The 27,325-nt window shown below is 41.5% G+C and overlaps 3 protein-coding genes across 3 annotated transcripts; all 3 read right to left on the minus strand.

The window, feature by feature from the left end:
• Positions 1-3,768: 3,768 nt before the first annotated feature.
• On the minus strand, positions 3,769-8,976 carry LOC121639723 (protein NYNRIN-like). Its single transcript, XM_041985182.1, has 3 exons — positions 8,919-8,976; positions 6,129-8,198; positions 3,769-5,939 (listed from the first exon to the last, which is right to left on the minus strand). Exons 2-3 carry the CDS (start codon positions 7,960-7,962, stop codon positions 5,047-5,049), a joined length of 2,727 nt encoding a protein of 908 aa, XP_041841116.1. The 5' UTR covers positions 7,963-8,198; positions 8,919-8,976; the 3' UTR covers positions 3,769-5,046.
• A 285-nt stretch (positions 8,977-9,261) lies between these two features.
• On the minus strand, positions 9,262-11,391 carry LOC121640340. Its single transcript, XM_041986052.1, has 2 exons — positions 11,210-11,391; positions 9,262-10,539 (listed from the first exon to the last, which is right to left on the minus strand). Exon 2 carries the CDS (start codon positions 10,360-10,362, stop codon positions 9,262-9,264), a length of 1,101 nt encoding a protein of 366 aa, XP_041841986.1. The 5' UTR covers positions 10,363-10,539; positions 11,210-11,391.
• Positions 11,392-15,274: 3,883 nt separating this feature from the next.
• Positions 15,275-22,322, minus strand: LOC121640341 (alpha-tectorin-like). Its single transcript, XM_041986053.1, has 15 exons — positions 22,293-22,322; positions 21,093-21,187; positions 20,434-20,655; positions 20,182-20,253; positions 19,654-19,753; positions 19,397-19,520; positions 18,847-19,090; positions 18,504-18,660; positions 18,312-18,396; positions 18,120-18,182; positions 17,723-17,945; positions 17,510-17,661; positions 17,163-17,408; positions 15,813-17,054; positions 15,275-15,631 (listed from the first exon to the last, which is right to left on the minus strand). The coding sequence occupies exons 7-14, from the start codon at positions 19,084-19,086 to the stop codon at positions 16,862-16,864; spliced, it is 1,359 nt and encodes a 452-aa protein (XP_041841987.1). The 5' UTR covers positions 19,087-19,090; positions 19,397-19,520; positions 19,654-19,753; positions 20,182-20,253; positions 20,434-20,655; positions 21,093-21,187; positions 22,293-22,322; the 3' UTR covers positions 15,275-15,631; positions 15,813-16,861.
• Positions 22,323-27,325: the final 5,003 nt, after the last annotated feature.

Below are 27,325 nucleotides of genomic sequence, written 5' to 3' on the forward strand. Positions count from 1 at the left end.
GCTAATGTACAGTACAAAAGCAGCAAAAATACACAGAGGACATAAAACATAGAAATAGATAAAGAATCAAATAAGTCAAGATAATCAGTATAACAAACATACAACTATAATGTTGAAATAATAAGTCCACAGAAGACATGTGCCACAACTTATTGGAAGTCAAAATTTCAGCAGTATTAAAAGTGATGAATAAAACACTTGTTATTACCCAGTTCCCATCACCATCTCGGTTGCCACAGCTATAACAAATGTCTGTCAAGTCATCTAAAAAAAATAAAAAACAAGGGATAATTTTCTGATCAATGTTGTAAAGATTGTGTAGTACATAATCTAAGGTTACTAAACTAATTTCAGTTTTTAATAAACAAAAATGTATTTTTGAATGGTTAACTTGTAATTTGTACCTGTACTCTTGATAAGTAAGATGGCAATCTGTTCTCTAATTGCATTGATACCTGCAGCATCATTGTTGAAACTGATTGGTGCACCATCCAAGATGTCCTGAAGAAACTGCACACAGAAAATGCAGGAAATAAATTGGTTAATAAAATACAAACTAATTCCAAAATAAACTCCTGTTCTAAGGTTCTAAGGCTGTCAAACTGGCTGCCTGTCTGTCAGAGGAAAGACATTAAAGTTATGTTGCTGGTTTATAAAGCTGTAAATGGTTTGGGAACAAAATCATCAGTGACCTCCTGACCCAGTGTAAACCAGGCCTTTTAGATCACGTGGATCCATTTTTTTTCATCAGTTTCCAAAGTCAAAATCAGACATGGAGAAGCTGAACTTAGTTTCTATGCTCAACATGTTTGAAACAGACTCCCAGAAAGCCTCAGATGAACTGAAACACTCATATTGAAATCCAGGAGATCCACATGTTCTCAGTTTTATCTGAATAATTTATTCTCAGAAATTCAGATCTGCAAATTCAGATTTAAGTTTTTTATATGTCTTTCTCTGTTGATTTCTTACATTTTTAATCATGCTTCTTATTAAAATCTAACTTATTGTTCTTGTTCAAACCTGTAAAATTTCAGTTTTTCTTACCTTCAGTGCAAAGGCCCCACATGATGTGGCATCAAGTTGAAGAGGGTGAGGCAGGGTCTCACATGTCCATCTTGACACATTTAATCCTCTTTGTCTCATGAAGGATCTAGAGGAACAAATTAGAAGATATAAAGTTAATTTGATAAAACATGATTACAAAACCATTGCCAATACAGTTAGATGTACTTAGTACATGTAACTGAAAAAATATTTTTTATGAATATGAACTATGTACAGTCACCTTATGATAGGTAAGTAATGGTGTAACACAAATATTGTTATTAACAAATGTGCTTGTGAGTACTGTATATGACACATAACTATTGTCATTTCTGTAAACATGTTATCTTTTTCAGGTCAAATAATGTGATAAAGAACATATCATTCATTGTAAAAAATTTCATATGATGATGTACAAAAGCATGTTCCAGTTCTTCAAAATAAAAAAGTAAAAATTCAAGTTACATTTTGATTTTTAAAGACATATGATAAACCATATATGTAAATGTAAATTTTGTTAACACAATATTAAAGAAAAAATACAGCACCTCGTAATGTCTTGGCAGTGTGTCATCTTCTGTTTGCTTTCACCCAGTGGATCAAGAAACAGGCACCTTCTTTCCCTGGGTATCATCACCTAAAATTTTTTTAGTAAATCTTATATTAATATCCTGAAGTTCTAGTAGCCATGTAGTGTATATTGCTATTTGTGAGAAACTCAAAATTTACAAAGCATAAAAATAAAATATATTACCACAAGCATCCAATGATGACCTGCATTCACCACTCCCACAATGTATTTATACAACTGTGGATCAATCTGTAATGTATTACAACAACAAATTAAACATGCTGCCCAGGAAGCAACATTCAAATAAAATTTAGTTTATTACGGTACCTTGATTTTTGGTTTTTTCTTGTTCATGGTCATTTCATAGGTGTCAATAGCAAAAGCTCTGTCATTACTATTGCTGTTGTATTTCCTCACCATAAGGTATACGTATGCATTTATGACCTGCCATTAAAAAAGCAAAAATATTTTAAATAAAAGGTTATGGGTAGTTTTCTTTTTATTTACAGTTTTAAGCTTTTAAGCTTATAGCTATTTAGCCAGAGTATCTGGATAAATCTAAAAAAAAGAAAAGAAAGAAAAGACAAATAAATGACCAATACTGACCTCACTCTCAATTTCTTGATTTGGCCCAGTTTTGAAGATGTCCTCAAAGAATATTTGGTAGGGTCCAATTTTGGATAGTAGTATGAATGTTCTTTTTCCATTCCATGCATCTTTGACATCTATAACATGACATAAAGAATGAGAGATTTTCAGGTGAGTTAATTTAAAACAGTTTCGAGCTGTGTGTTGAGTCTATAGATTGACCCAAAATTTGACTGAAATAAAAATAATCAAAGATTTAACATCTTCTTAAAGATTGTGACTTGCCTTCAATAATTGCGGCATCCACTGTAAGGTTAGGAGCAGATGTCTCTGTGTCACCAGAGTTTGTGGGGGGGACAGAGGAGACGGAGGTGGACGTCTCTTTGTCACCAGAGCTTGTGGGGGGGGGGGGGGGGCGGAGGAGAGGGAGGTTGTCTTCTCTGTGGCACCAGAGCTTGTGGGGGGGACGGAGGTGGACGTCTCTGTGGCATCAGAGCTTGTGGGGGGGACGGAAGAGACAGAGGAGGACGTCTCTGTGGCACCAGAGCTTGTGGGGGGGACGGAGGTGGACGTCTCTGTGGCATCAGAGCTTGTGGGGGGGACGGAAGAGACAGAGGAGGACGTCTCTGTGGCACCAGAGCTTGTGGGGGGGACGGAAGAGACAGAGGTGGACGTCTCTGTGACACCAGAGCTTGTGGGGGGGACGGAAGAGACAGAGGTGGACGTCTCTGTGGCACCAGAGCTTGTGGGGGGGACGGAAGAGACAGAGGTGGACGTCTCTGTGACACCAGAGCTTGTGGGGGGGACGGAAGAGACAGAGGTGGACGTCTCTGTGACACCAGAGCTTGTGGGTGGGTCGGAAGAGACAGAGGTGGACGTCTCTGTGACACCAGAGCTTGTGGGGAGGGTGGAGGACATTATTGTTGTCTCTTCAGTGTCCATCGGAAGTGCAGAAGTAGAGTGACTTTTTACATTGCTTTTGTACTTACGTGGTATCCTCGGTTCTTCTTCAGTGTATTTTCTTAACTGATGGATGTTAATTTTTGGAATTGACACTCCATTACTGTCAAGTAGATTAGCACTTTTGCCTTCGATGGCAACAATGGTGTATGGCCCAAGATAGTTTGGGTCCAGCTTGCCTCCTTTCCTCTGTTGGCTTCTCACATTTAACCGCCAAACTTTTGTCCTGTTGTGGAATTTTTAGTTATCAAAGATCACACACTAAGTGAGAATCGAACAAAGTAGTTTTATTAAGAGCCGGCCGGCAATGAGAGTCACACAGTCAAAGGAGTTTGTCTGCGAGAGTCTGGCGAGATACAAGTGAGCTTAGTTAATATACCAGGCATGAGCTGATAACATCACAGTAGGAGGTCATTGTTTTAAATTTCTCACATAGCTGTTAACAAATGTTACGGAGTGAAGGGTGCAAAGGAGGAAGCTCATTAAACTCTCAACATCTGTTGGGGGGATGAGAAAGGGGGGGAAGGTGTGAGAAGGAGTTCTTATCTAAATACACAGACATACAAAGGGGATGAGAGAGGGGGGAAGGTGTGAGAAGGAGTTCTTATCTAGATACACAGACATACAAAGTGTAACCTACAAACTATAAGGGTATATATTGTAAATTTTCCATTACAATCCACCCCTTTGATTAAAATGCAACATATTAATCACACATAAAGAGGTTAAATTTTCCAAAGAGATTGATAGATCTCCCACAGTCCATGCTAGTTCCCCAACCCCCCACCAGGGCAAAGCCATCATAAATCCTTTCATCTGTGGAGAGAAGATACCGCGTTTAACACGATGGGGGTGATGAAAGGGTTCGGGAAAAGGCCGCAATGTACCATTTGGGGTTAGAGTAAACGCAGAGACATCAGGGAGCAGATAAGCCAGATAACATGTTCCAGACCAATTGACAGGAAGGTAAATATAAGAGTGTCTGCCACATGTCCAAACCATGTTCTGAGGACATCCAAAGCCGGTATCTGATGGGATATAAGACCAAATGGTGTTAAGAACAGAATTATTGTACATAGGAAGGTCAGGAAAAGGTAAGAGAGCTGTAAGGTTAAACACAACGACTCCTGAGGCCCACTCTGTAGAGGGAGAACTATCAGGGAATAAATCACGAGGATTTAAAGTGAACGGGTCAGAGCGTTTGGGGCAAGGTGAGGATATACATGAGGCTGAAATGATACGCTGACAACCTAGAGTGTGTCCTAAAAAGAATAGTGCATCTGTCCCATTTCGCTGAAAACAAAGAGGTGGAGAAGAATATGGATTTGTACGATCCCTTAAGCGGAAGACAGTTCTGGATGAAACACAAGTGGAGTTTGTGTTGCTGGAAAACTCAGCTGGTCTCCTCCAGGAGAGGGGAGGGCGCTGGTGTGGCCAAGTAATGTTCCTAGGGTGTAATCTATTACCCATGATCAGAGTCCACAAAGTGGTATTCAAAGGGACTGGATATGGAATAAAAACTGATTGAGTGGGTGTGGCATGCGGCACCAGTCCACAAACATAGCAACTGTCATTTGTCAATTTATGAGCAGACATATTGGCAACTTGCCACCAAAGATTCTCAGTGTGATCATGATGCTGAAGGATGTGGTTATCTCGGCGGTGCCTCCTGAAGGAGGGTGCTTCTGTCCCCTGCAGTCGTCTGGCGGGTTGGGACGAAGCTGGGGTGCGTTGTGTCAGGTGAGGTCCGGTTGGATCCAGGTACCAGAGGAGGGAGGTGATAAGGATGAAGAGGATGACGCACGACCATCCCCTCACGGCAGTCTGGGTGTACTTCATGTTGTCCCGTGGAGAATGGACCATCTCGCACGGGGCTGACCTCAGGGATTATTCTGCCCTGTGGTTGAGAGGTCAGCTGGAGTTGGGGTACTTTGAAACCTTCTACAGTGGGATGCGTGAATCCACGTGGACCTTTCAGCGACCTTCACGGCTGTATGAGTGACCAACAGGACCTGGAAGGGACCCAGCCACCTTTTAGACCGCCAGTGCTTTCTCCTCGTCTCTCGAACCAAGATCCAATCTCCCGGAACCAAGGAGTGAAGCAGATCTGATGCTGGGCGTGGCAGGGCCTCTTTCACCACACTCTGCACCTGTGAGAGAACTTTGGACAGATTTTGACAATAAGCAAGCATGTTACTTTCACAGTATGTGGTAGACACGGAGAGTCCTGGAGGATCCAGACCAGTGTAGGGAGGTCTGCCAAACAGAATCTCAAATGGACTAAGATTTGTCCGGGCACGTTTCCTCATTCTCATGTGCATAAGAATGAGTGGGAGGGCTTTTGGCCAAGACAGTCCTGTTTCTTCACAACATTTAGCCAACTTACCTTTTAAAGTGGCGTTCTCTCTTTCAATTGCTCCGCCTGATTGCGGGTGATAAGCACAATGAGTCTTAAGCTGGAACCCCAATAGTCCACTTACCTCTTTCAGGGCCGCATTTACAAAGTGTGAACCATTGTCAGATGAGACCTTAACTGGAATCCCCCATCTTGGAATGATTTCGGTCACCAGAGCCTTAGCCACGACTGAACTTGTGGCATGCTTTGCTGGAAAAGCTTCAACCCACTTTGACCACATGTCTACCATAACTAGACAATATTTCTTACCTTCTGCAGGTGTTAACTCAATGAAATCCATCATCAAATGATCAAAAGGCTGATTAGGTGGTGTATGACCAGCTGGAGGGCAGGCAAGAGGGCGGGCGGTGTTATAGCCTGCACAGATCAAACATTTTTTGCAGTAATTTTCAGCCACCACAGTGAAGCCTTTTGTGAACCACAGAGATGTTGTGGAAGATACCATCCCCCCTTTTGACACATGGTCCAACCCATGTGACAACTTAGCAAACCAGGGGAAGAAATGGCGAGGAAGGCAAGGTTTTCCATCAACAGAGCGCCATACACCTGCAGAATCAGGGGTGCAGGAGTTAGCCTTCCAGACAGAGCGTTCCTCTGGAGTAGAAAAAGACTGGATGTCCTGCAGAGAACAGGGAGGAGAGTGATCCTCTTCTGTGAGAGGAGAAGAGGTGAGAATGTGCGGCGAGGCTGACAGAGCTGCCTGCTTAGCAGCCTGGTCGGCCAAGGCGTTGCCACGGGCAACAGAGGAAGTGTCATTAGTGTGAGCTTGACATTTCACTACAGCGACATCTGAAGGAAGAAGAATAGCGTCAAGGAGAGCCGCAACCTGTGTGGAGTTCAAAATAGGCTTACCATCAGATTTCAAAAAATTACGGTGACGCCACAACGCACCAAAGTCATGAACTACACCAAAGGCGTAACGCGAATCGGTATACACAGTCAGGGACTTACCTTGTGCGAATTTACAGGCCTCAGTGAGAGCAACAAGTTCAGCTGTCTGAGCAGAGAATTGTGAAGGGAGGGAGCCAGAGAAGAGAACCTGATGCTCATCACAGACAGCAAAACCCACTCTGTTCTTACCAGAATGGTCTCTGAAGGAGGAGCCATCACAAAAAAGAATGAGATCAGAGTTAAGAAGAGGCTCATCAGATAAATCTGGTCTCGGAGTGCAGATTTCAGACAGAACAGTCTCACAACAGTGATGAACACCATCTTCTGCGGTAGGAAGAAGAGTGGCAGGGTTAAGTGATGTACACCGTTTCATAGTGATGTTAGGCATATCGAGAAGAACTGTGGTGTATCTCAGCCATCTAGCTGCAGACAGATGAGAAGTCTTTTGTTCGAGCAAAATGATGGATACAGAATGAGGAACAAAAACAGTTAGCTCACTGTATCCCACAATGTCACGTGATGCAAGTACAGCCTTCTCACATGCAGCCACAGCTCTCAGACAGCCAGGAAGACCCGCAGCAACAGAGTCGAGCTTGGAAGAGTAATAGGCCACCGGGCGCTTGCGAGAGCCGTGCTGTTGAAGGAGAACAGAAGACATGAAACCATGTTTTTCATCAACAAACTGAAAGAAAGGTTTGGTTGGGTCTGGCAGAGCCAGGGCTGGAGCAGAACACAGCGCTTGTTTCACAGACAGGAAAGCCTGCTCAGCCTCCGGGGTCCAGAAGAAATGGTCATGAGCAGATAGATTCTTACCATGTATACAGGAAGTCAGGGGGGCCTCAAGTTCAGAAAAATGTGGAATAAAGGCCCGACAAAACCCTACCATACCTAGAAATGACATCAGCTGTTTCTTGGTAACAGGTTTTGGTGCTTTCTGAATGGCCTCAATCCGTTTAGGGGTCAGGGCCTTGGTGGTGGCAGAAATGTGATGCCCTAGAAAGATGACTTGAGGCTGGCAGAACTGTAGTTTACGCAGACTGGCTTTATGACCCTCAGAATGAAGATGGAGGAGGAGGGCCAGTGTGGCCTCCTCACACAAGGAGGCAGAAGGACAGCAGAGCAGAAGGTCATCAACGTAAGTTAATAAAACTACGCCCTGTGGAAGCTGCAAAGAAGAAAGAGAATCTCTTAGTACCTCATTGTAGATTGTGGGGGACTCACAGTACCCCTGGGGAAGCCGGGTCCAAGTGTATGGTTTCCCATTGAACTCAAAAGCGAACCAGAATTGGCTGTCTGGATGAACAGGAACAGACGTAAAAGCATTTGCCAGATCTACCACGGAGAAATGTGTAGCAGTAGGAGGAATCTGCGACACGATGGTGTGGGGGTTGGGCATCATAGGGGCCCGTGAAATAACTGCTTTATTGACAGCTTGGAGATCTTGGACAAAACGCCAGTCAGGTTTGGCTGGTGGTTTACGTGGTTTCATGATTGGGAAAATAGGAGTGCGAACAGGTGAATTTGGACAAGAAACAACAATACCACTCCTAAGATGTGAATTGAAGACAGGTGTAATACCCTCCAAAGCTTCAGGTTTGAGAGGATATTGCTTCTGGCAGGGGCGGTAGTCAGATTTCGGAGTGATGACTACTGGGGGGCAGTTCTTAACCAGGCCCACATCATGGGGAGAGGTAGCCCACAAATCAGAGGGAACCTGAGAGAGGGCTGGGGGAACAGGTGGCAAGGGTGAGTCAGCAGATAAACATGTCAGAAAATCATCATCTACCAACTGAACACTTTTCTGGCAATGAATCACAGAGAGCATGCTCTGCTTAAACACACCCAGCCTTGGAGAAAACAAAACTGCTGAGTCATGAGTGGATTGCCACTGAGACTCTCTGAGAGCAGTAGCAACAAAGGGGCCCAAATCCTTCCACTCAGTCGAGTGGGACTTGGAAAGAGACACGTGTGGGTGTGTGTGAAGTTTAAACAACTTCTGTTGGTCAGAGGTTAGTGAGACAGACAAAACACACATACTTTCATTCCAAAACATACATGTCACAGTCAGTTTGTCAGAGCAGTCCCTAAAAAAGATTTTTTCATACTGCTGATCTGGCCCATCAGGACAGATGTAGGATGTGCAATGTAATTCCCTCTCCCCCATCACCTCTGCCCCAGGGGAGACTCTGGCTCTGCAGAGGGACAGCCAGTGTGAAGAAAGAGGGGAGCTTCCCATTTTCCACTGATAAGCATAGCAGGGAGCTCTTGGGTTATATTTAACCATCATTAAATCTTTTTCCTCAGTGTCAGAAGATGAACATGATATGGTCAGCCCCTGAGACCCAGAGGAAATCTGAATTCCCAGTTTGCACATCAGATCACGGCCCAGTAAATTTACAGGACAAACTTTGGACAAAAGAAAGGAATGTGTAAATGGATGCTCACCTTGTACTGAGCAGGTTAAAGGTACCGTGAATTTTTCTTTGTCATGATGGCCTCCAGCAGACACAGAAATAACAGTCTTACCACTGAGTGGTGGTGTGGGATTTAGGGTGCCTGTCTTAAGAACTGAGTGAGTTGCACCACTGTCAACCATAAAAGAAACTGGTTGATTATTTACAGACAATGTAAACAAAGGAAAACGTTTATAAGCTATAGCAGCTAAATGAGTGTATGTGTGTGTGTATGTGTGTGTGTGCATTTCACTTCCCTCAACAGTTGCTGCAGCGAAAACTGTGGTGGGTGGAGAAAAAAGCTCCTCTGGAGTCCTGTCTCCCGGGTCCGCCCCTCAGTCAGCCTGCTGGTATTCCTTCTGGTGGGTGGGCCCATTATCCTGAGGGCAGTTATCCTTCCAGTGTCCATATTGGCCACAGCGATGACACGGCCCATGTCGTTGTGGGCAGTTATCCTTCCAGTGTCCATATTTGTCACAGCGATAACATGCCCCACGCTGTTGTTGGTTGCCGCCCCTCTCTCGTCTTCCTCTGCCCCTTCCTCTGCCTCTCCTATCTCTATTGGATTGTGGCTGATTTTGGGAGGTGAACAGAGTCAGGGCTGTTGACATCTGTTTTTCTTTCTTGGATTCAGCTTTTTTCTTGTTTTCATCCATGACATCTTGTGCGTGTTTTGCTTGACGTTGAAGCTGAGCCAGTCTGGTCTCATGTCTCATCCCCACATACTGTCTCTTCACCACTTCCAACATATCTCTGTTCATACCTTCAATGATGGTCTGACAGAGAAGGCGTTCCCATGGTCCTGGAGTGTTCCCCAGGTCTCCTGCAGGGCGCTCCAAGCCAGAGTGTCTGGTGAAAACAGTTTCACAGCGGTGTAGAAAAGTCTCCATGCGCTCATCTGGGCCCTGTATCAGATTTCTCAGGGCAGCCAGGCTTCCTCGATTAGGGAACACAGTCTTTATGCCATCACAGAGTGTGGTGATGGCTTCTCTGTAAGGTCGGTTCGGCTCATCGTCCCAGTTTGGATTTTTCAGGCCGGTGTCATCAGGAGGGAGGTGGGGACGGATCTTAGCCAGATCACTAGCAGTGAGCATTTTAGCAAGAATTTTTCTCAGTTCAAGTCCAGTGGGGCGGTGTTCACGGCAGAAAGCTCTCCACTCCTCGCTAGCTTTCTCACCATCTTCAGTGGGGTCAGGAAGATTTTTAGCATGTTCCATGATTTCAGAGGGGGACCAAGGGCGATAAACCAATATGGGGCCGGTGGGTCCTGATACTTCCACCATGGGGGCACTAAAAACCTCAGTGTCTTCATCTTCAGCAGTATTTTGTCCCAAAAATAGGCCCTTTGCAGTCTGTCCAAATTTGTAGAAAGGGGAGGTTGCTGACACCTCCGGTCCGTAGATCTTCCCGGACTTGGTACGTGAAGGGCTGGTCATGTCTGCTGACGGTCTTTCGGTTCCCCCTGTAGCTTGGCCATGGTTGGAGTCAGCGGGACCTGATGTCTCATCTCTCCGTCGATCCTCTGGACGACGCTGCTGAGGCTGCTGGGGCTGCTGTAACACCGGGGGACAGGAGTCCAGATCTGGATCCACCTTCAGCGCCTGTAATCGTTCCTGCAGTGAACGATATGGAGAGGGTTGTGAATGTCCTAAATTATTATTATATGGTGGAGGTGCACTAGGCAGGGATGCATTATCCCTCCTGTTTCCTATATCTCCAGTCATATCTAATCCCCCACCCATTTCTTTAGTATTAGCTTTCCTAACCCTACATTCACTCTCATTTTTCCACATTTCAATGCATTTATTATGCCGTTCCCACTTCTCTACGTCCGTTGTCTTGATTTTTTTCTTCTTCTTTTTCTCATTCCAGTCCTTCTGTGCTTCCTCATTCAACTTATCTAATTCCTTTCTACTCAAACTCCCGTTCTCTGGAAAACCATGTTTCTTTGTCCAGTAAGTCATGCAGTCCGTGCAGTCAGGTCCATATTTCTTTTTCATATCTCTTAAAATTTGGGAGTCCCATTTACTCTCCTTCCCCGTCACAGCTGTGTTTCCCATTATGCAGCTAGGACGTCTCCTTGCTGGATTTTTCTTCTTCGAGGAGCCCAAACTCAGGCACAAAAATTGACTAAAACGCCTATTATTACCACCGAAGTTTTCACCTCAGTGCCGGACTAACTCTACTCTACTGCAATAGAATAGTAATCTACCTTGCCTCACAAGATAGCGGGACCCTGCGAAAAGGAGCAGTAAATGGGAGTCTGATATGAAAACTTCTCACCGTGTGTGATTCTGGATGCTGCTCCACACGCAGACTTCGTTCTGGATATCAGTGGTGTCTGAACGGAGTTCCTCCGCCGTCCCCTGATGGTTAAGGCTGACCCAGGGGCTGAAGTATCCTTCAGGATGATCAATCACGGGTTCTGGTCCTCCGGTCAGTCACTCAAGATATCCTGCCGACAACGCCAAGAATTGTTGTGGAATTTTTAGTTATCAAAGATCACACACTAAGTGAGAATCGAACAAAGTAGTTTTATTAAGAGCCGGCCGGCAATGAGAGTCACACAGTCAAAGGAGTTTGTCTGCGAGAGTCTGGCGAGATACAAGTGAGCTTAGTTAATATACCAGGCATGAGCTGATAACATCACAGTAGGAGGTCATTGTTTTAAATTTCTCACATAGCTGTTAACAAATGTTACGGAGTGAAGGGTGCAAAGGAGGAAGCTCATTAAACTCTCAACATCTGTTGGGGGGATGAGAAAGGGGGGGAAGGTGTGAGAAGGAGTTCTTATCTAAATACACAGACATACAAAGGGGATGAGAGAGGGGGGAAGGTGTGAGAAGGAGTTCTTATCTAGATACACAGACATACAAAGTGTAACCTACAAACTATAAGGGTATATATTGTAAATTTTCCATTACAGTCCCCACCTGCAAGTTTTCTGTAGTTTTACCTTTTCCCTTTTTTTTATCCTTGCATTTACTCTGTGGGTTTTTTTTTTGCAATGACTGCCTGCAGGACGTCATCCATTTGTAAAATTGCTTCAGTTTCTTCTTCAACCGAGACATTTGTTTCTACAGTTGGATCCACCTTTAAAATAAATGAGTGGAGTTTATCATTTCTATATGTATTAACTTAGAAAATATGATCACCTGATTCAATTTTTTGCAGATTTCCATACCCGATACTCTTCTGGGATCTGTGAAGGATATCTGGCCTCTCTTCCAAACATCAAAAAATAAGGCGAATGTTTTGTTGTCACTTGACGCTTGGTTCTAAGGCCAAACATTACTGGGTCAAAAATGTTTGTCCCATTCCTCTGGCTTGTTTTCCACAAGTTTGGCTAGTGCTCTATGGGTTACAGAATATAAAATGAAATGTTGTTTATTATTACAACGATGAAAAAGCAATAGGTAAATATACATAAGAAGGGAAAGGGATCTATACCTTTGAATGGTCCCATTCATCTTTTCCACCAAGCCATTTGTCTGAGGGTGGTAAGGTGCACATAGGCTCCTTTTAATATTTAATATTTCACAGACCTTTTGTTAATCTGTATTAGAAAAACACAAAGATTAAATGCATTAATAGCACACTTAAATGATACAAGCAAATAAATCCCATTAAACCTTCAACTAATATATGATATTATAGCCATAATTGATGGATGTATTTATTTATTTATACCTCATTGACAAATTCTTTCCCTTGATCTGTTAGTATTCTTTTTGGAGCCTCAAACTGGTACACAAACTTTAGCAGGCACTGGGTCACCTCCTCTGCACTTTTTGATTTAATTGCATAAGCTTGTGGCCACTTTGTAAGGTAGTCGATGAGTACACAGATGTACTGATTTCCAGTTGATGTTGTTTTTAACTTTCCAATTAAGTCCATCCCAATTAGCTCAAATGGCTGGGTAACCTTTTCAACACAGACAAAATTAAGACATTACATTGACATTTTTGCATTTTATTAATTTAAAAAGAAAACAATATGTTGTAAAAAAAAATAAATAACACAAACATAAGAGCTAACCTTTATTTGTGTGTACTCCACTTCATGTTTTATAACAACTTCACTGGCCTGGCATGCCACACACTGGCTCACCTAACAGGTTACAAAAAAATCAACTCAAACAGTAAATAAAATTAAATTTAAATGGACAGCAACATCTTTAGTTATGTAACAATGTTATAACACAGCGTGATATAAATTTAAACTTGTATGTACATGGTCAAAGTAAAGTATTGAAAACTTTTCTTGTAATTATTTATAAAAATTTTAAAAAGAAAAATGCAAGGGAAATAAAAAGGAAAGTACGAGCATACTAACCCACTTAGTGATGTCTTCTGACATTCCAGGCCAGTAGAATCTTTGAGAGATTGCGTCTCTTGTTTTTTTTTTGCCCACAATGAGCACCTGTTCTGCTGGCATGGAAATCTATAAACACTGCATTTGCCTTTTCTGGGCCACATAGTACCAAGGATTGCTGGCAACGAGTTGTGCCTCTATGCCTCACATAAAATAACTGGCCATCTGTAATAATAGAAACATATCTAAGTGAGTCAATAACATAATAACGTATCAAACAAAATTTATTATATGTACATACTAGAATAAAATAAAAATCTGTTATTAAATAGTAAGTTAGGCCATCACAAAGTCCCTCTTTCCATTAATATGGGTCGTTCACCTCCATACTAGGAAATAGATTTTTTTTTTTCATTCCTACCTTTTTTATTTATTAATTTTCTATTGCAATTTGTGTGAAATTCTGCTGAGTTGTCAGCTACTATTCGTTTGATTTCTGGACAGCAGGTGAAATATACCAGACACTGGCAAAAGCTGCTGACTAGTATGTATCATATTAGCAACAAGTAAATGTTTTTCACAATTACTTTTGATTAAATTGGTATGCATCGCAATTTCTCATGAGTTTTGTATTTGTTAATGAGAAATATCGTACAATGACTATGGTGATAGTTGACAATTAGAAGTGACTTTATATTTGAATTTGTAATAATATACTCGTATGATTTTACAAAGTGCTGAAAACAACCTTGCATGTTGCAATGTATTCAAATTACCTAAAATATAATAACAAAATGTGTCAAACACAAAAGGCTGTTGTTTTAAAGCGTATCTCTTGAGTCGTTATGGAACAAAGCTGTTGCTAAAATGCATACAAACGAACCTACCTTGCATTTCAAATTTCCGAGCCTTTCTGCGGAAATTAGATTTCTGCGAGGGTGTAAGGCCTTCTGGAAGCGTGCCACTTGATTTAAAGGACAAAATCTCCTGATACAGGTTTTCATCCATAGTTGCTAGCTCTGCTAGTAGCACAAGTACTCGGTTGGAGAAAAAGTTGATGTAATTCGTGCTTATTAGCGCTGTCCAATGAGCTCAAGGAAAAGCTAATGTTCGTATTCAGACAAAAAAAAGTAGAACGTATCGTAAAACAAATGTCTTTATAAATATATCTTTATTTATCAAATTTATCAAATATAAAGTCACATTTATTTTGTTTAAATGTTTGTTTGGTTGTTTTTTGTTTCCAACTAGAATGATTTTTTTCTATTATATAAAAAATAAAAATAACCAGTATTTTCATTTTGGGCAAGCAAAAATGTCCATGTTGATGCCTGATTTCACCTTAAAAGAGCATCAGGGGGTATAAAGTATAGACAGTGGGCTTCAAATCTATAGAACATGTCTGTAATAAATAAATGAGATCATTACAAGCTAGATACTACATGTTTTTGCATGTGATTAATGATACTTTACCTTTGACAACATTAATAATGGCTATATTCTTAACCGAAATAAGAAAATAAAACATTGAGCCATTTAAATGAAAATCAGAGTTTATTATTACTATACTGATTCGAGAAATCATTAATACCAAATGCACTTTATATTCGAAATGCGAAAACAAGGCAAATCGTATGCAGCCAAAATAGCAAAGCCCCATAGGCTACATGGCTGAATAAAGTTTAGAAAAACCTCTTCGTCTGCAAATATGTCCGTCAAAGAACTCGAGTTCCACAACAACACACGTTACCAGTTATTATGGACAAAACGTGGCGCATTTTCGCTGGTTTTGCTTGATTCCGGGGAGAGTAAACGCAGACAACACAGAAAATACGACTCTGCAGGCTGTGCGCGCTCCCGCGGGGGCTGATCACTTTCTGGCAGACGATCACTTTATGGCACATCACCGTCACGGACAAATAAACCACAATACAAAGTCCAAAATACACAGAATATTTTTATTTTAAATTTCTTTTTTTTTTCTTTAGAAAAAGTCATCAAAATTAAGGCCTTTAAGACCTTTATGCATGTGGATGTCTGCAACATGCCATCAGATATTTTCTTGTTTGAAGGTCACAAATCAAACAGATGTGCTACAGCTACGTTTATCCATGACTTTCTGGGAGGTCTGGGAATGTCTCTAGGCATGCTGGGAGATGAAGTGATACAGGATACAGTAGTCATACCTGATTACATACCTCAATAAAATGTAGATTATTATTCTGGTTTAAATGAAAATCAAATGTAAACCTCACACACCTTCAATAACCTTTTCCCACTAAAAACTCATCCTTTCACACATTAAAGCTCCACATCAGGACCACACATAAGTCAGGGATCATCACCAAGTTCAGCAGCCTGTCAGTGAGTCCATGTCACCATGGCAACCACCTAAGAAGGCAATGAAATGAAAATGTGAGTGACGAATCTTTTATGATTTTTTTTTACTTTATAGTTTCTGCTCAAACAAAGTCTTGTTCTTTTCAGTCAGATCTTGGGGAATCAGCCTGGCCATCATCACACATGATTTCTGTTTATAAAACAGGATGATCATCTACTACAGCAGTCTTACCTAATTAATCCAGGCCATGCTGACCAAGGCTGAAGCTCCACGTTCATGTTTAGGCCTGACAGATCTGCGTCTTCTTTTAGCTCCACCAGAACAATCCTACAAGTTCAAAACAACTTTCAGTCCAAACGTTATGCATTTTTATAGATTTTATCAGGGTTTTAATGAGCAATTGTGACTAATTTAGTAACAAGAATAGTCCAGTCTCTCATATAACCAGTGTTAAACAGTCGTATTGAGTAAAGCTTCCAGCGAGGCGTACCGGGACGCAGCTTGTTCAGTCAAACTTGTGTAGGGAAAATAGATCATCAAAGCGAGCGGGGAGAAAGCTTATCTGTGATGTCATGTAGCCACAGCTGGGACTAACAGCTGACCAGTGGAGAAGCGCTAATGTCGGGAGGAGATGCCGCCAAACATTTCTGTCACATTGTTTGGCGAAATCGGGGAAAACTAAGAGACATCCGTAAAAGACTGGAGAGGCAGCTGGTAAGAGACTAAATTCTTTGTGATGTTAAGAATGATCGCTGATCTGCCAGTTGACGGACTGATTTAACGTAGCGATTAATCCAGCGCTGTGACGAGGATGACGGCTCTCTGCCACTGTGAACTTTATGAATGACAGAGCTTCCTGTGCTGGACTTATGAGGAGGATTAAGTGGTGTTAATGTATAGGCAAATGCTATTCTTGTGCTAAATTGTGCTTTTAAATTTGATAGAAATATTGACATCACTTGGGTTTAAAAAAAAATGTAGTAGTTGGAAAATCAATATTTACTGTGCATATAGAAATCATGAAATGCATTTATTTTTTTTTCTTTTGTGTTATTGAACTTTAAGTTATGTGTATTCCTTTTGTTTCATTTGAAGGTTTTTCACCTGATAAAAAACCAAAAAAAAGATGGCAAAAGAAACATATTCCATAACTGTTCTTCCTACTAAAGTCTAAATAAAGAAAAGAAGGAAAGAAAGAGGAAAAGGAATAATTGACTGCTGCTTGGTTATTTGAGTGAAGTCCGGAGTAGAGCTCCAGGTGGATGTCATTCCTTATCAAGTTAGGGAAAATTGGAATAATAATAAAGCAACTTGACACAGCTGTTCTCCTCTTTGATGCACAGATTCAGTTTGCAGTGCAGGTAGACGTCACCAGAGCTCCCAATGAACTGGAACATGGTGAAGGAGAAGTAGTTGGAGGTTCCCTCCCCGTTTCCCTCCACCATCACTGTCTGGTCAGCAGCGTTGGCACAGCTGCTCACAAACAAGAAGAGACTTTTCTCAGCCTCCCATCACAACCATCAGAAATCACATCTATGAAGGAATCCCAGTGAGCAGCTCCCACTTCTCAGTGTGTCTCACCGATTCTGGATCAGGTCGTATCTCGGAGTGCTGTTGGGCGATTCCTGGTCAGTTGCCCAGCAGGAGTCCGTCACCACGGCGATCAGGTCTGCATCCAACCCTTCGGTCTCCAGCTCCACCCAGATCTTCTGGTTCAGCATCACATCGGTGTTAGAATCCACAACGTGTGTGCGGTCGGCGTCGGTGTAGGATTTCATGGTTACATTATAACTCCACTCTCCAGATGTGATGTGCTGGACCACAGAGCTGCAGACGACACACATAAACACACCTCAGCTTCTCTGACTCACAAACCAGCTGAAAGGTTTCACGTAGCAGTAGAAATGAAGCTACCAGCCAGAACACACCTGTCTTTGATCCTGAAGGCCACAGTCTTCATTTCTGGCTGAACATGGATGCAGGAGAAGTCGATGTAGAACTGATCTTGGCGAGTGATGCCTTCAGAAGAGCTGTTCTGAGCCATGATGGTGTTCTTGTAGGTCACCTGGCTGTCGTTGGCCTGCAGAGCCAAATATTCAGATGTAAAGGAAGAAGCCTCTTTATTCTCTTTTTGTCTATACAGAGTAAAGATGTGGAGGAGAGGACCCACCATGATCAGACCACCAGCTCTCCAGGGCGACGTTGCTCAGGCTGCAGGCTCTGGCGTAGGCCCACAGGAACTGACACCCGAGACCGTCCACTGCAGGATATTTGCACAAAGTTGCATTGCAGGCAGTTATGTAGGGAGCTGGATCCACGGTGGTGTTACAGGAGGAGAAGGGCGCCTCCTTCAGGAGGTTACAGCTGTTCCACACATGGAAAGAGAGAACATGAGATCCAATGAACTGATAAGCTCCTTTATGTTTATCTCCCATCTGTAATAGTGTCATGTAACATGACTGATATGATGTAACATGTCAAATAGATCAGAGTATAACAGCAGAAGATGTTTCCTGCTGTGTGGATGAATCTGCTCACCGTTTAGTCATCAAGGGGCAGTCGATCGTACCGTCAGCAGGTTCAGTGTACACGCTCTCACAGCTGCAGGAGACAAACACATATTCAGGACTGCTGCTCTGCTCCGGATTATTCATACAGCACATATAATACACAGTATCTGTAAGTCATTCATCAAGCAGCAGCAGAGAGTCGGTCTGTAGGAGGAGTTACCTGGAGGAGCTCTCCTCAGAGAGCTTTGCACTAGAAAAACTGCTGGAGTTTCCACACAGACCAACCAGAGATGATCCAGCAGGTCCTGAAATGGTTCAGGACAGAAAGTGAGTCAGAAAATCATCAATGTTTAAACTGGATCAACAGAAAACAGTTTCTTGGTCTCCACGTCCACAATGACACTTTCTGTACCTTCCATGTGGATCTGTGCTGTGTCTCCATCAAAGAACACAGCAGCAGAGCGTCCAGAGAGTGTAACTTTGGCCGTGACTCCAGTTTGGTCCTTAGAGAGCTGGACACCATGAACCTCCTGGACCGAGCTGTTGAGGACCAGAGCTACGTTGTCCACCTGAGTCCCAATGGAGAGACAAGATGGAGGAAATACTGAGAGAAACATCAGCATCATCTCCTTGCTTCATCAATCTGTTTCTACTGTCTCTGAGAGGGAAGATGAGAGCCTCCACAGCAGAGACTGTGGGGAGGATTTTAGACCAAACTCCACTCTGACTGGTGGACTGAAGTTCAGGCAGCTTACCAGGACTCTGTCGTCTTGTTTCAGGAGAACGTCAACGCCTGGATCCTCCAACCGCAGAGTCACACTGTCCACAAAGCTCACATCTGTACGACGTCGCTCACGGAAACTGGCCAGAATCTGAACGCCTGAAACCCACGAATCCGACAGCAAAGTGTAGGAACAGCGATCTTCTATGAAGTCGGCTTTGTTGTGGACGTCAATGACAGCAGGACCGCTCACAGTGCAGGTGTATGACATCATGCAGCTGACAGAGGAACACACACAAGGACAGACAGCAACATTAGCTGCTGGTGAGACTGCAGCCACCAGGGGGCGCCACTTTGTTAGAGATAATTCACTGAGGACAGAACTGTGAATCTCATGGTGGTGCAGGAAGAAACATCACTGATGACAAAGTTTACAGACTTCGTTAAGCTGAGATCATCTGCAGCAGGAAGCAGTTTGTATTTTAATCATATCTGATTCAAAGTGAAAACTCCTTTCATCACATTTCTTCTGATTATCATGTTTATTTATTATATTGTAACAAGTATAAAGTGAAGATATTTACCTGCCGTGGCCATCACAGCGTTCCCCATCATTACAGCCTGAGAGTGTGATGGATCTGTCAAGACCGCATGAGACGCTGGTGCAGGTTTCATTTACATGTGTTGTATTAGGAGAAAAGCCTTTACCTGAGAAGCACATTAGCTTTTTCATTCATTTATAAACTCACTTATCACTTTTCAGCTAAAACTAAACAACATTTAAATTCTACAGTTTTATCAGAATTGTAAAGGAGATGTTTGGAGACAGAGATTTACTGACCTGAGAACCTGCATCCACTGATGTCAATGTATGCCTCTGGATCAGCGGCAGAAACAACTACAGAAGTCGAGTATGTGCCGTTAACATAAACATCAACTTTCTGGACAGAGAGAAAGACAATCAGTGTGAAGACAACAGAGATGAATGAACGGAGTTCACACACATCAGGATGAAAAGAGACAAAGTTTGTCTTTTCTCCTTTTTAACATCAATGTTGATGTTTTCCTGTTAACTGCAGCGTGAAGAGAAGCAGACACGTTTCAGGGAGAGTTTAGATTATACACACACACACACACACACACACACACACACACGCACACACACACACACACACACAGACACCACACACACACACACACACACAAACACAAACACACACACACACACACACAGACACCACACACACGCACACACACACAAACACAAACACACACACACACACAAACACACACACACACAGAGACACCACACACACGCACGCAAACACAAACACACACACACACACCTACACAAACACTCCGCACTCACCTTGGTTTGGGCGGTACTTTTTTCTAATACCAGAGCTGTCTGATCTCCAAAACTAACAAGATAAAAATAAACCTGTAATGAGAGAAATGATAGAATGTCATTAGAAAAGTTTTTCATGTGATCAAAAATCTCTTTTTTTAATTTCTATTCAATTAAATTTAAATATTTTCATTAATTTCTCTTTTATGCATTTCATCTGTTTATCTAGAAAAATTAACACTTAAATTTATTCTTCTACCATAAATAACTTACGTAGTTGTTGTTATGAACAACCAGAAAGGAAAACCAACAATTTGTTGGGCTCGTTATTGTAGACACAGCCCGCTTCACTACACTTCCCAGATGAGATGCATCTTCACTATAAAACTCAGCAGAACCACCACCGGATGGAGGACCATGTAAACAGTCTCCTGAGGTTGAAGGGTTGTAAAAGCCGTTGAAACAGACCACGAAGTTTTGACTGGTGAAGTTCACCTGTTAAATATCAAACACACACATCTAATTAAAATAAACGTTTTTCTGTTTTCACAAATGATGCAAACAGGAGTCATTTAAATATGAAACATGAAATACTGGCCAACGGTGCAGACTTTGTTAGGATCATGTATTTATGCAGAGATGTGGAGTTCTCTTCACACTGCAGTGTGTGTTTCACTCCATTTATGATCTTATCTTTAGATTTTCTACATCATCAACTTTCAACTCCGGTTCAGATTTTATTAGTTCTCATAGAGCAGCTGTTTTATTTCTAATATGAGACAGATGGGAAAAAGATATTGAGGTGTTTACACAAATAATCCTGAACTGAGCTGTAAACACACACTGCTCTCATTTAGAGAGAAAACATTAATACTGACAGCAGGTAGAAAGACACAAAGATATTCTCAGTCATCTGCTTTCATCCTACGTACGTAGAGCTGGGTGTAGACTTTCTGGTAAAACGTGATGGGACAGAAGCTGATGTTGAACTCTTTATTTACAGAAATTGTCTCAGATATAAAAGCACCTGCAGAGATGGAGAAACATGAGAGATGAGCTTCAGTCTGTCAGCAGTTTTGACTAAAGTTCAAACTGCTTCTTCACATTTTGATGGAATAAAACATCATCAGTCAGCAGCTTTGTTCTATAAAGATGTCAGGATAATCTCACACACTCATTAATAAACATAGAGCACATGAAGAACTTTTACATCATGTTTTATTGTAAATTAAGTAAAAACATCAGATTTGTGTGTATTGACCGTTTTTGTTTTATTAAGAAACCAAAGTTTCCTTTGATTGATAGAAATCAGATAATTTTATTATAGAAATGATGGTTAGGAAGTTTTCATGTTAAATATTGTTGTTTTAAATCTTTTGTCTTCCTGTGAACTGCAGTAATTTATGTTTCTTGCCTTTGTTTTGTTCTTCTGCTCCTTTAGATGATAAACCTTCTTTGTATTTACTGTAGATTGGATACTTGTTTATGACCCACATCTGTTCCTCATTTGCATATTTTCAACTTTCACACACACGTTTCTGTCATTTGGAGATTATATTTGTCTAGTTTTTATACTTGTTCTTGCCTTTCATGTGTTTTCTCTTCACACTGACCACCTCTCCTGTTACACACCAACTCTTTACATGGACTTTGGTTTCTGGACTTGTCTGTCCTCCTCCAGGAACGGCTTCTTCATCTAAATTAAGGTTGTCAAACTCTTTGAGGGCTGCTGTCCTACAGCTTTTAATGTTTCCCTGCCTCAACACACCTAAAGTCAAACTAATGGCTCATTGTGGAAAACTTGACAACAAGCTATTCGATCTGTTTGATTTGAATCGTGTTTTGAAGCAGAGGAACATTTAAACCCCTGCAGGACTGGAGTTTGACATCCCTGACCTAAATCATTACAGAGCTTCACCTCTGCTACAACAGTTGTTTTATATAAACCCAGCACTTATAACATGATTGATAACATGACCTTGTACTATTACACGTGCATACTTTTACTGAAGTAAACATTTCTAATGCAGATTTTTACTGCTTACAGGGTAAAATGTGAGTTTAAACTTTTGCTCATCTTAAGGATGTGAATGTTTCTCTGTCTCTGGTTGACTGATGTGTCTCTGGCTTACCTCCCAGTGAGATGAGAGCAAACAGGTAGAGAAGGGGGTGGAGCATGTTGGAAGGGATCCAATCAGCTGTCAGAAAGCTGGAACACAAAGCTGATTGGACAAAAACTGTAAGACACATTTTCATCATTAATGTATTAATTTCTTTCATCATGTCTGTTAGCTGCTGTTAATCTAAGAGTAAATTTATTTCCTAAAGGGACATTTCTAATAATACTTTGTTCTAGAGAATAACTGCTTTGTCTTTTCATAGCTTGCAGTGTTCTGTGTAACTCTTGCTTCTAGTGCAGTACCATCAATGCTGTATATTAAACAGCTTGTTATTGGGTATTGAGACGTCTCGTTTGTGTTGCTGTCTTCAGGTTGGCTGGGGGTGGGGGGTAAAGGCCTGTTAATACTCTGTAAGAACAGAGAAATTTGTTCTTCCTCTCAGATTTGACTCTTTTGTCTGTTCTCCACACATCAGCTGGGCAGAATTTTATTATCGTGTGGTGTCTGGCAGCTGCTCATCGATTTGAAGCCGGTGTGGTTAATGTGGAAAAGTAGGAAACAGGAAGTTGCCACAAGGTTTAAAAAGGATGAAGGCTGGCCGACGCCATGGCAAAGTATGAATATGTAAACAACAACATGATGAGAAATCTGGTTCTTTTTAAAGTTTTCGGTATTTTGGCACAAGTGGCTGTTTATCACTAGTGAATACTTTGTCTGTATCTAACCAATTTCTAATTTGCATAAAAGTCTTATTTATGGGCATTACTTCATTATAAAATACAATTACTATTTAATAATTTGATCAATCCTTTAAATAAAGAATTGAGTGGGAGACATGAAAACCTGTGGGGCTGCAGCCCTCGTGGGACCGGACTGAGTAGTTCTGCTGAGGACTGTACAGGCCTGAGGCTGTCAGGTGAGGCAGGGGTGAGGAATGAAGCAAGCAGCAAGTACACGAGGCTCAAGCTTGCAGCTGCAAATGTGGGAGGAGATGAGTGTAAAAAGTTAAGATTTCTATGGTCATACTTTGAGTTTGAGCTTCTCTGCTGTACCAGCTTCACCATATAGTTTATATACTGTAGCCTATAGTAGCCTGCAGCACTGTAGGAAGCCGTTTAGATGGTCTGAGAGGAACGTTGCTGTTTCACTGTAAGCCACAGAAAACACTCCACAGCAGCCCGGACAGAGCTTTAGGTGACCACGAGAAAGCCTGTTCTCCCTCTGGCAATGAGGTAGAAGAAGCACCATCTCCCCAGTGAAAGGACGTTCCTGCTAGCTGTGTCATTACAACTCAGCTGGATCCTCAGTTCCAGCTGCTGGGAGGTGAAATAAGAGACGCTGACTTTGACTATTCTGTACATGTAAGTAGTTACTCTGAGGTTGGTTTAATCTTATTAAATTTGTATTCTGGTTAGCAGCTGGTGTGTTTGAGTGTGTGGGTCCACAGCTTAAACCTCTCTGTTGTTTCTAAGGACCATGTAAGATTATTTTACATAGTCTCCAGAAAATGAGGACTATAGAAAATAGTCATTTTTTTAATGAAGATCATAGGTCTATAATCTTTATTAAGCGGCAGAAAGTGGAGCAGTGGTCATTCAGTGTGTGTATCCCTCATAGGCCACTACAGGTTGTGTTGTACAAGTTTACTCTTATACTTTATTTTATATTTTTCTCAGCATTTTAAAAATTATTTGATGATCATTTTGGCTGCGTTACGGCTAGATGTCATTTCTTTTTCTTGTGTCTTTTAAACTTTGTTGATTGGATTCATAGTTTTTACATAGTGTCAGTTCCTACAAAGGCTACCAGTGGGCCCAAGATTAATTAATGGATCTATTTGTTTTGTGTGTATGTATGTATGATATTTTTAGTCAACATTGTAATAATCAGGAATTACTTCACACAAACAAATCCCTCTTGGCGCCCCCTGGTGGCCCCACAGCTCTTTAATATAACAAGACCAGAATTTCCAGCATCTGCATATAATGGTAAAACAGTTTAATCTGGTAGAATCCAGCAAAAATATCAAATCTCACATTTTTTCTTCCTGATGAAACTCTGACATTAAAGAATGAAGGGTTTTAAACTGTAATGACAGTAAGATTAAAAAGTTTAACTTCAATAGAAGTCAAGGTCAAAGGTCACCAGAGGGAGTATCTGACACTACGGAAAAATACTGATGCTACCAAATTTATTTTACTGCTAAGCGTTGACATATCTAACACACTAATTACTACCAAAAACTATCCCCTTTACTACTTTTTAGATAGAAATTATTTTTGTATAAAAAGGTAAATAAGTGCTATACAGCTGTAAGTGATCTATTTATGAGGTTTGTATGTGTGTGTAAGACAAACCTGTGTGGTCAGTGAAGAGGATCACCTACGATGCTGAAAACAAGAACAAAAACATCAGTTATTATAACTTTATTTGGTAATTTAATACATTTTCCCTTTTTATTTGTGTCTTCGCTCATGACGATACCCAATAGAATCCAAGGGGAGGACTGGATGTGGAGTCGACGGTGACGGGAACCTCCCTCTACTGAACTGAATGTGTCCTCATCATCTTGTCAGGTAAGCATCTCTGACATTTGAGTCTCAGCCGAAACCAGTTTACCAACTATTGGTTTCTTCCATTACCCCCCGTCATGTGGCTTTTGCTTTTTTCATCCATCTGGTTGTAAAAATATCTGCAGGCTCATTTAATGATCAGTAGTTTTTAAATTCATGGCAGGTGTACGAACGTCCACCAAACACAAGGAAGACACAGATGTCTGAGACTGAAACTGGTGGCAACGCATCTAAACCTGAACTTTATCTGTTGTTCATCTGCTTGTAATGATTTAAGTTATTAATGGTTTTGCATCATAATGACTCCACTTTCCATGTGAGCTGATCGCGGTGAGGACGTGTGTTTTTAGACGTGTTTTTAACAACGTTTGCTAGCGAGAAACCTGAAAGTGTCGATGGAGGCAGCAGGTTCCCCCAAAATGGCAAAGTCCTGATGACATTGTCTCTTTTCTTGTGATCTTTTGGCCAAGCCCCCCACCCTCCACCCAAAAGAAAAAAGGGGTTCCAGTCTTGTATTTTAGTCAGTTCTCAGGAGGCCTGGACAGCTTGTACCATATCCAACCTGTTCTCCTAGTTGAGCTTATTGATTTGCACACAGGTGCACTGGACGCCTGAAGCTGCTGCCTGCTTTTACAAAACATACCTGAGAAGTTTTCTGTCAACCTACACCCTGAAATTAATAGATGCCAAAGATGTTTGAGTAAAAGATGAAGCCAGTGATCACGTAACAGTCACAAACACTAATGCTAAAATATCAAAGACAAAATTAGTGAAGTTTCTGGATCCCGTTTGTTAGGCCTGTATGTAACTTACATGCATGAAACTAACACTGTAGAGTCAAAACAGAATAATTATTATTACATGTAGGGAAATGTGCCTGATAGGAGGAAAGTGTAATAAATAATGAAAATGGGTCAGCTACAACTTCCATAAGATGGTTCGGTATTCTCTCCAAATCCACATGATAGAAACTAAGTTCAGAGGAAATGGTTCATTCTGTATGTTTATCTCTAAAGACTCTTTGTTACATGATGTGCCATTTTTTTCTTTGTTTATCACATCAGTTACTGCCAGCACACATACCTCAAATACATCCACACTGAGTTTGCCTCCTGCAACTCTGCCTCAGGTACATTACTTCAAGTTCATCCACACCCAGTTGAACGCTGGTTGAAGGGGCCCTGTGAAGTTTTGAGAAGAGCTCTAGAGTTATCTTTACATTTGAAGAGTTGCCTGAGGCAGCTACAGTCAGCAATAATAAATCTTTCGGCCCTACCTTTGCATTCATGGATCTGGTAAGACCAGAACTTTATGAAAGGATTCAGATTACAGCTAAAAGGTGGTCACATCTTTGATGTCAAAGTGTCCAGAAGTTTTACCCCTGAAACAAACAGTCAGGGACACGTCCAGCTGGATTTTTAGCTACATTTGTCATGAGTGGTGGCGGAGGTGAGGACCCAAATGCAGGCAGACGAGACTGGAGGCAGAAGTGTGCAGGTGACAATGGTTTAGTTTCCAGAACTCAGGACAGGGTACCACACATAACAGGGAATAAACCATAGTTTATAGTAACGTGGAACAGATGAAGTGAATGAGTAATTAGACCAGGTGAACTAACAAGCAGAAACAGAAACCACAGGAACACAGGAGGGAAAACAGATAAACTTAACTAAACGTGACAAAACCCAGAACTATAAACCAAAAACCAAAACAAAAACCAAAAAATGACACAAACACTGATCTAAACAGAAAACCAAACACCACAAAAACCAGAACTAGAAACCAAGATCATGAAACATGACACATTTACTAGTAAAATGACCACAGTTCAACACAAGCAGGTGTTTTTTTTGTTAGTAAACACTCGGTACAGTCTCCTCTTCTCTCAAATAGGAAGTACTCCTACTCCCTTTCCTTCAGGCATTGGATACATTAATGGATACCCCTCTCCCACCCCTAATCCCACATCAGCTCTGTCACACAATGTGCCCATTCAATTATGTGTTAAAATGGAGGTCAGATAGTTTTGGAGTTATACCAACCTGCATTACACAAAATATTTTTTAATTATTTAATTTGCAGCCATTTATTATATCAGTTGTTTTTCTATTAATTTTCATTCATTCATTAGTATTTCTGTATAGACACAGACCAGGATGCTGCAGGGTAGGAGGTGGAAAGGAGGAAGAAGAACAGAGCACATCCAGAACTGAAGAAAACAACACCTCAGTGAATAACTTGGCGGAAAGAACCACAATAAGGCCCTTATATATTAATATGATAAAAAAAAGAATACATTTCCTTTACAACAGCCATGTTACAAAAACTGGACTGAAAGAATAAGTGAGAAAGCCAAATGTCCAATGAATAACTCTAAAGAAAAACCCTGCTGAAAAACATTAAATACAAGACTCAAATTTGGACTGAATTATTTTACAGACCTTGAAAATTCATTAACACGCAGCTTCTGAT

Source organism: Melanotaenia boesemani, chromosome 5, assembly GCF_017639745.1.
Source record: "Melanotaenia boesemani isolate fMelBoe1 chromosome 5, fMelBoe1.pri, whole genome shotgun sequence".
Classification (NCBI taxonomy): domain Eukaryota; kingdom Metazoa; phylum Chordata; class Actinopteri; order Atheriniformes; family Melanotaeniidae; genus Melanotaenia; species Melanotaenia boesemani.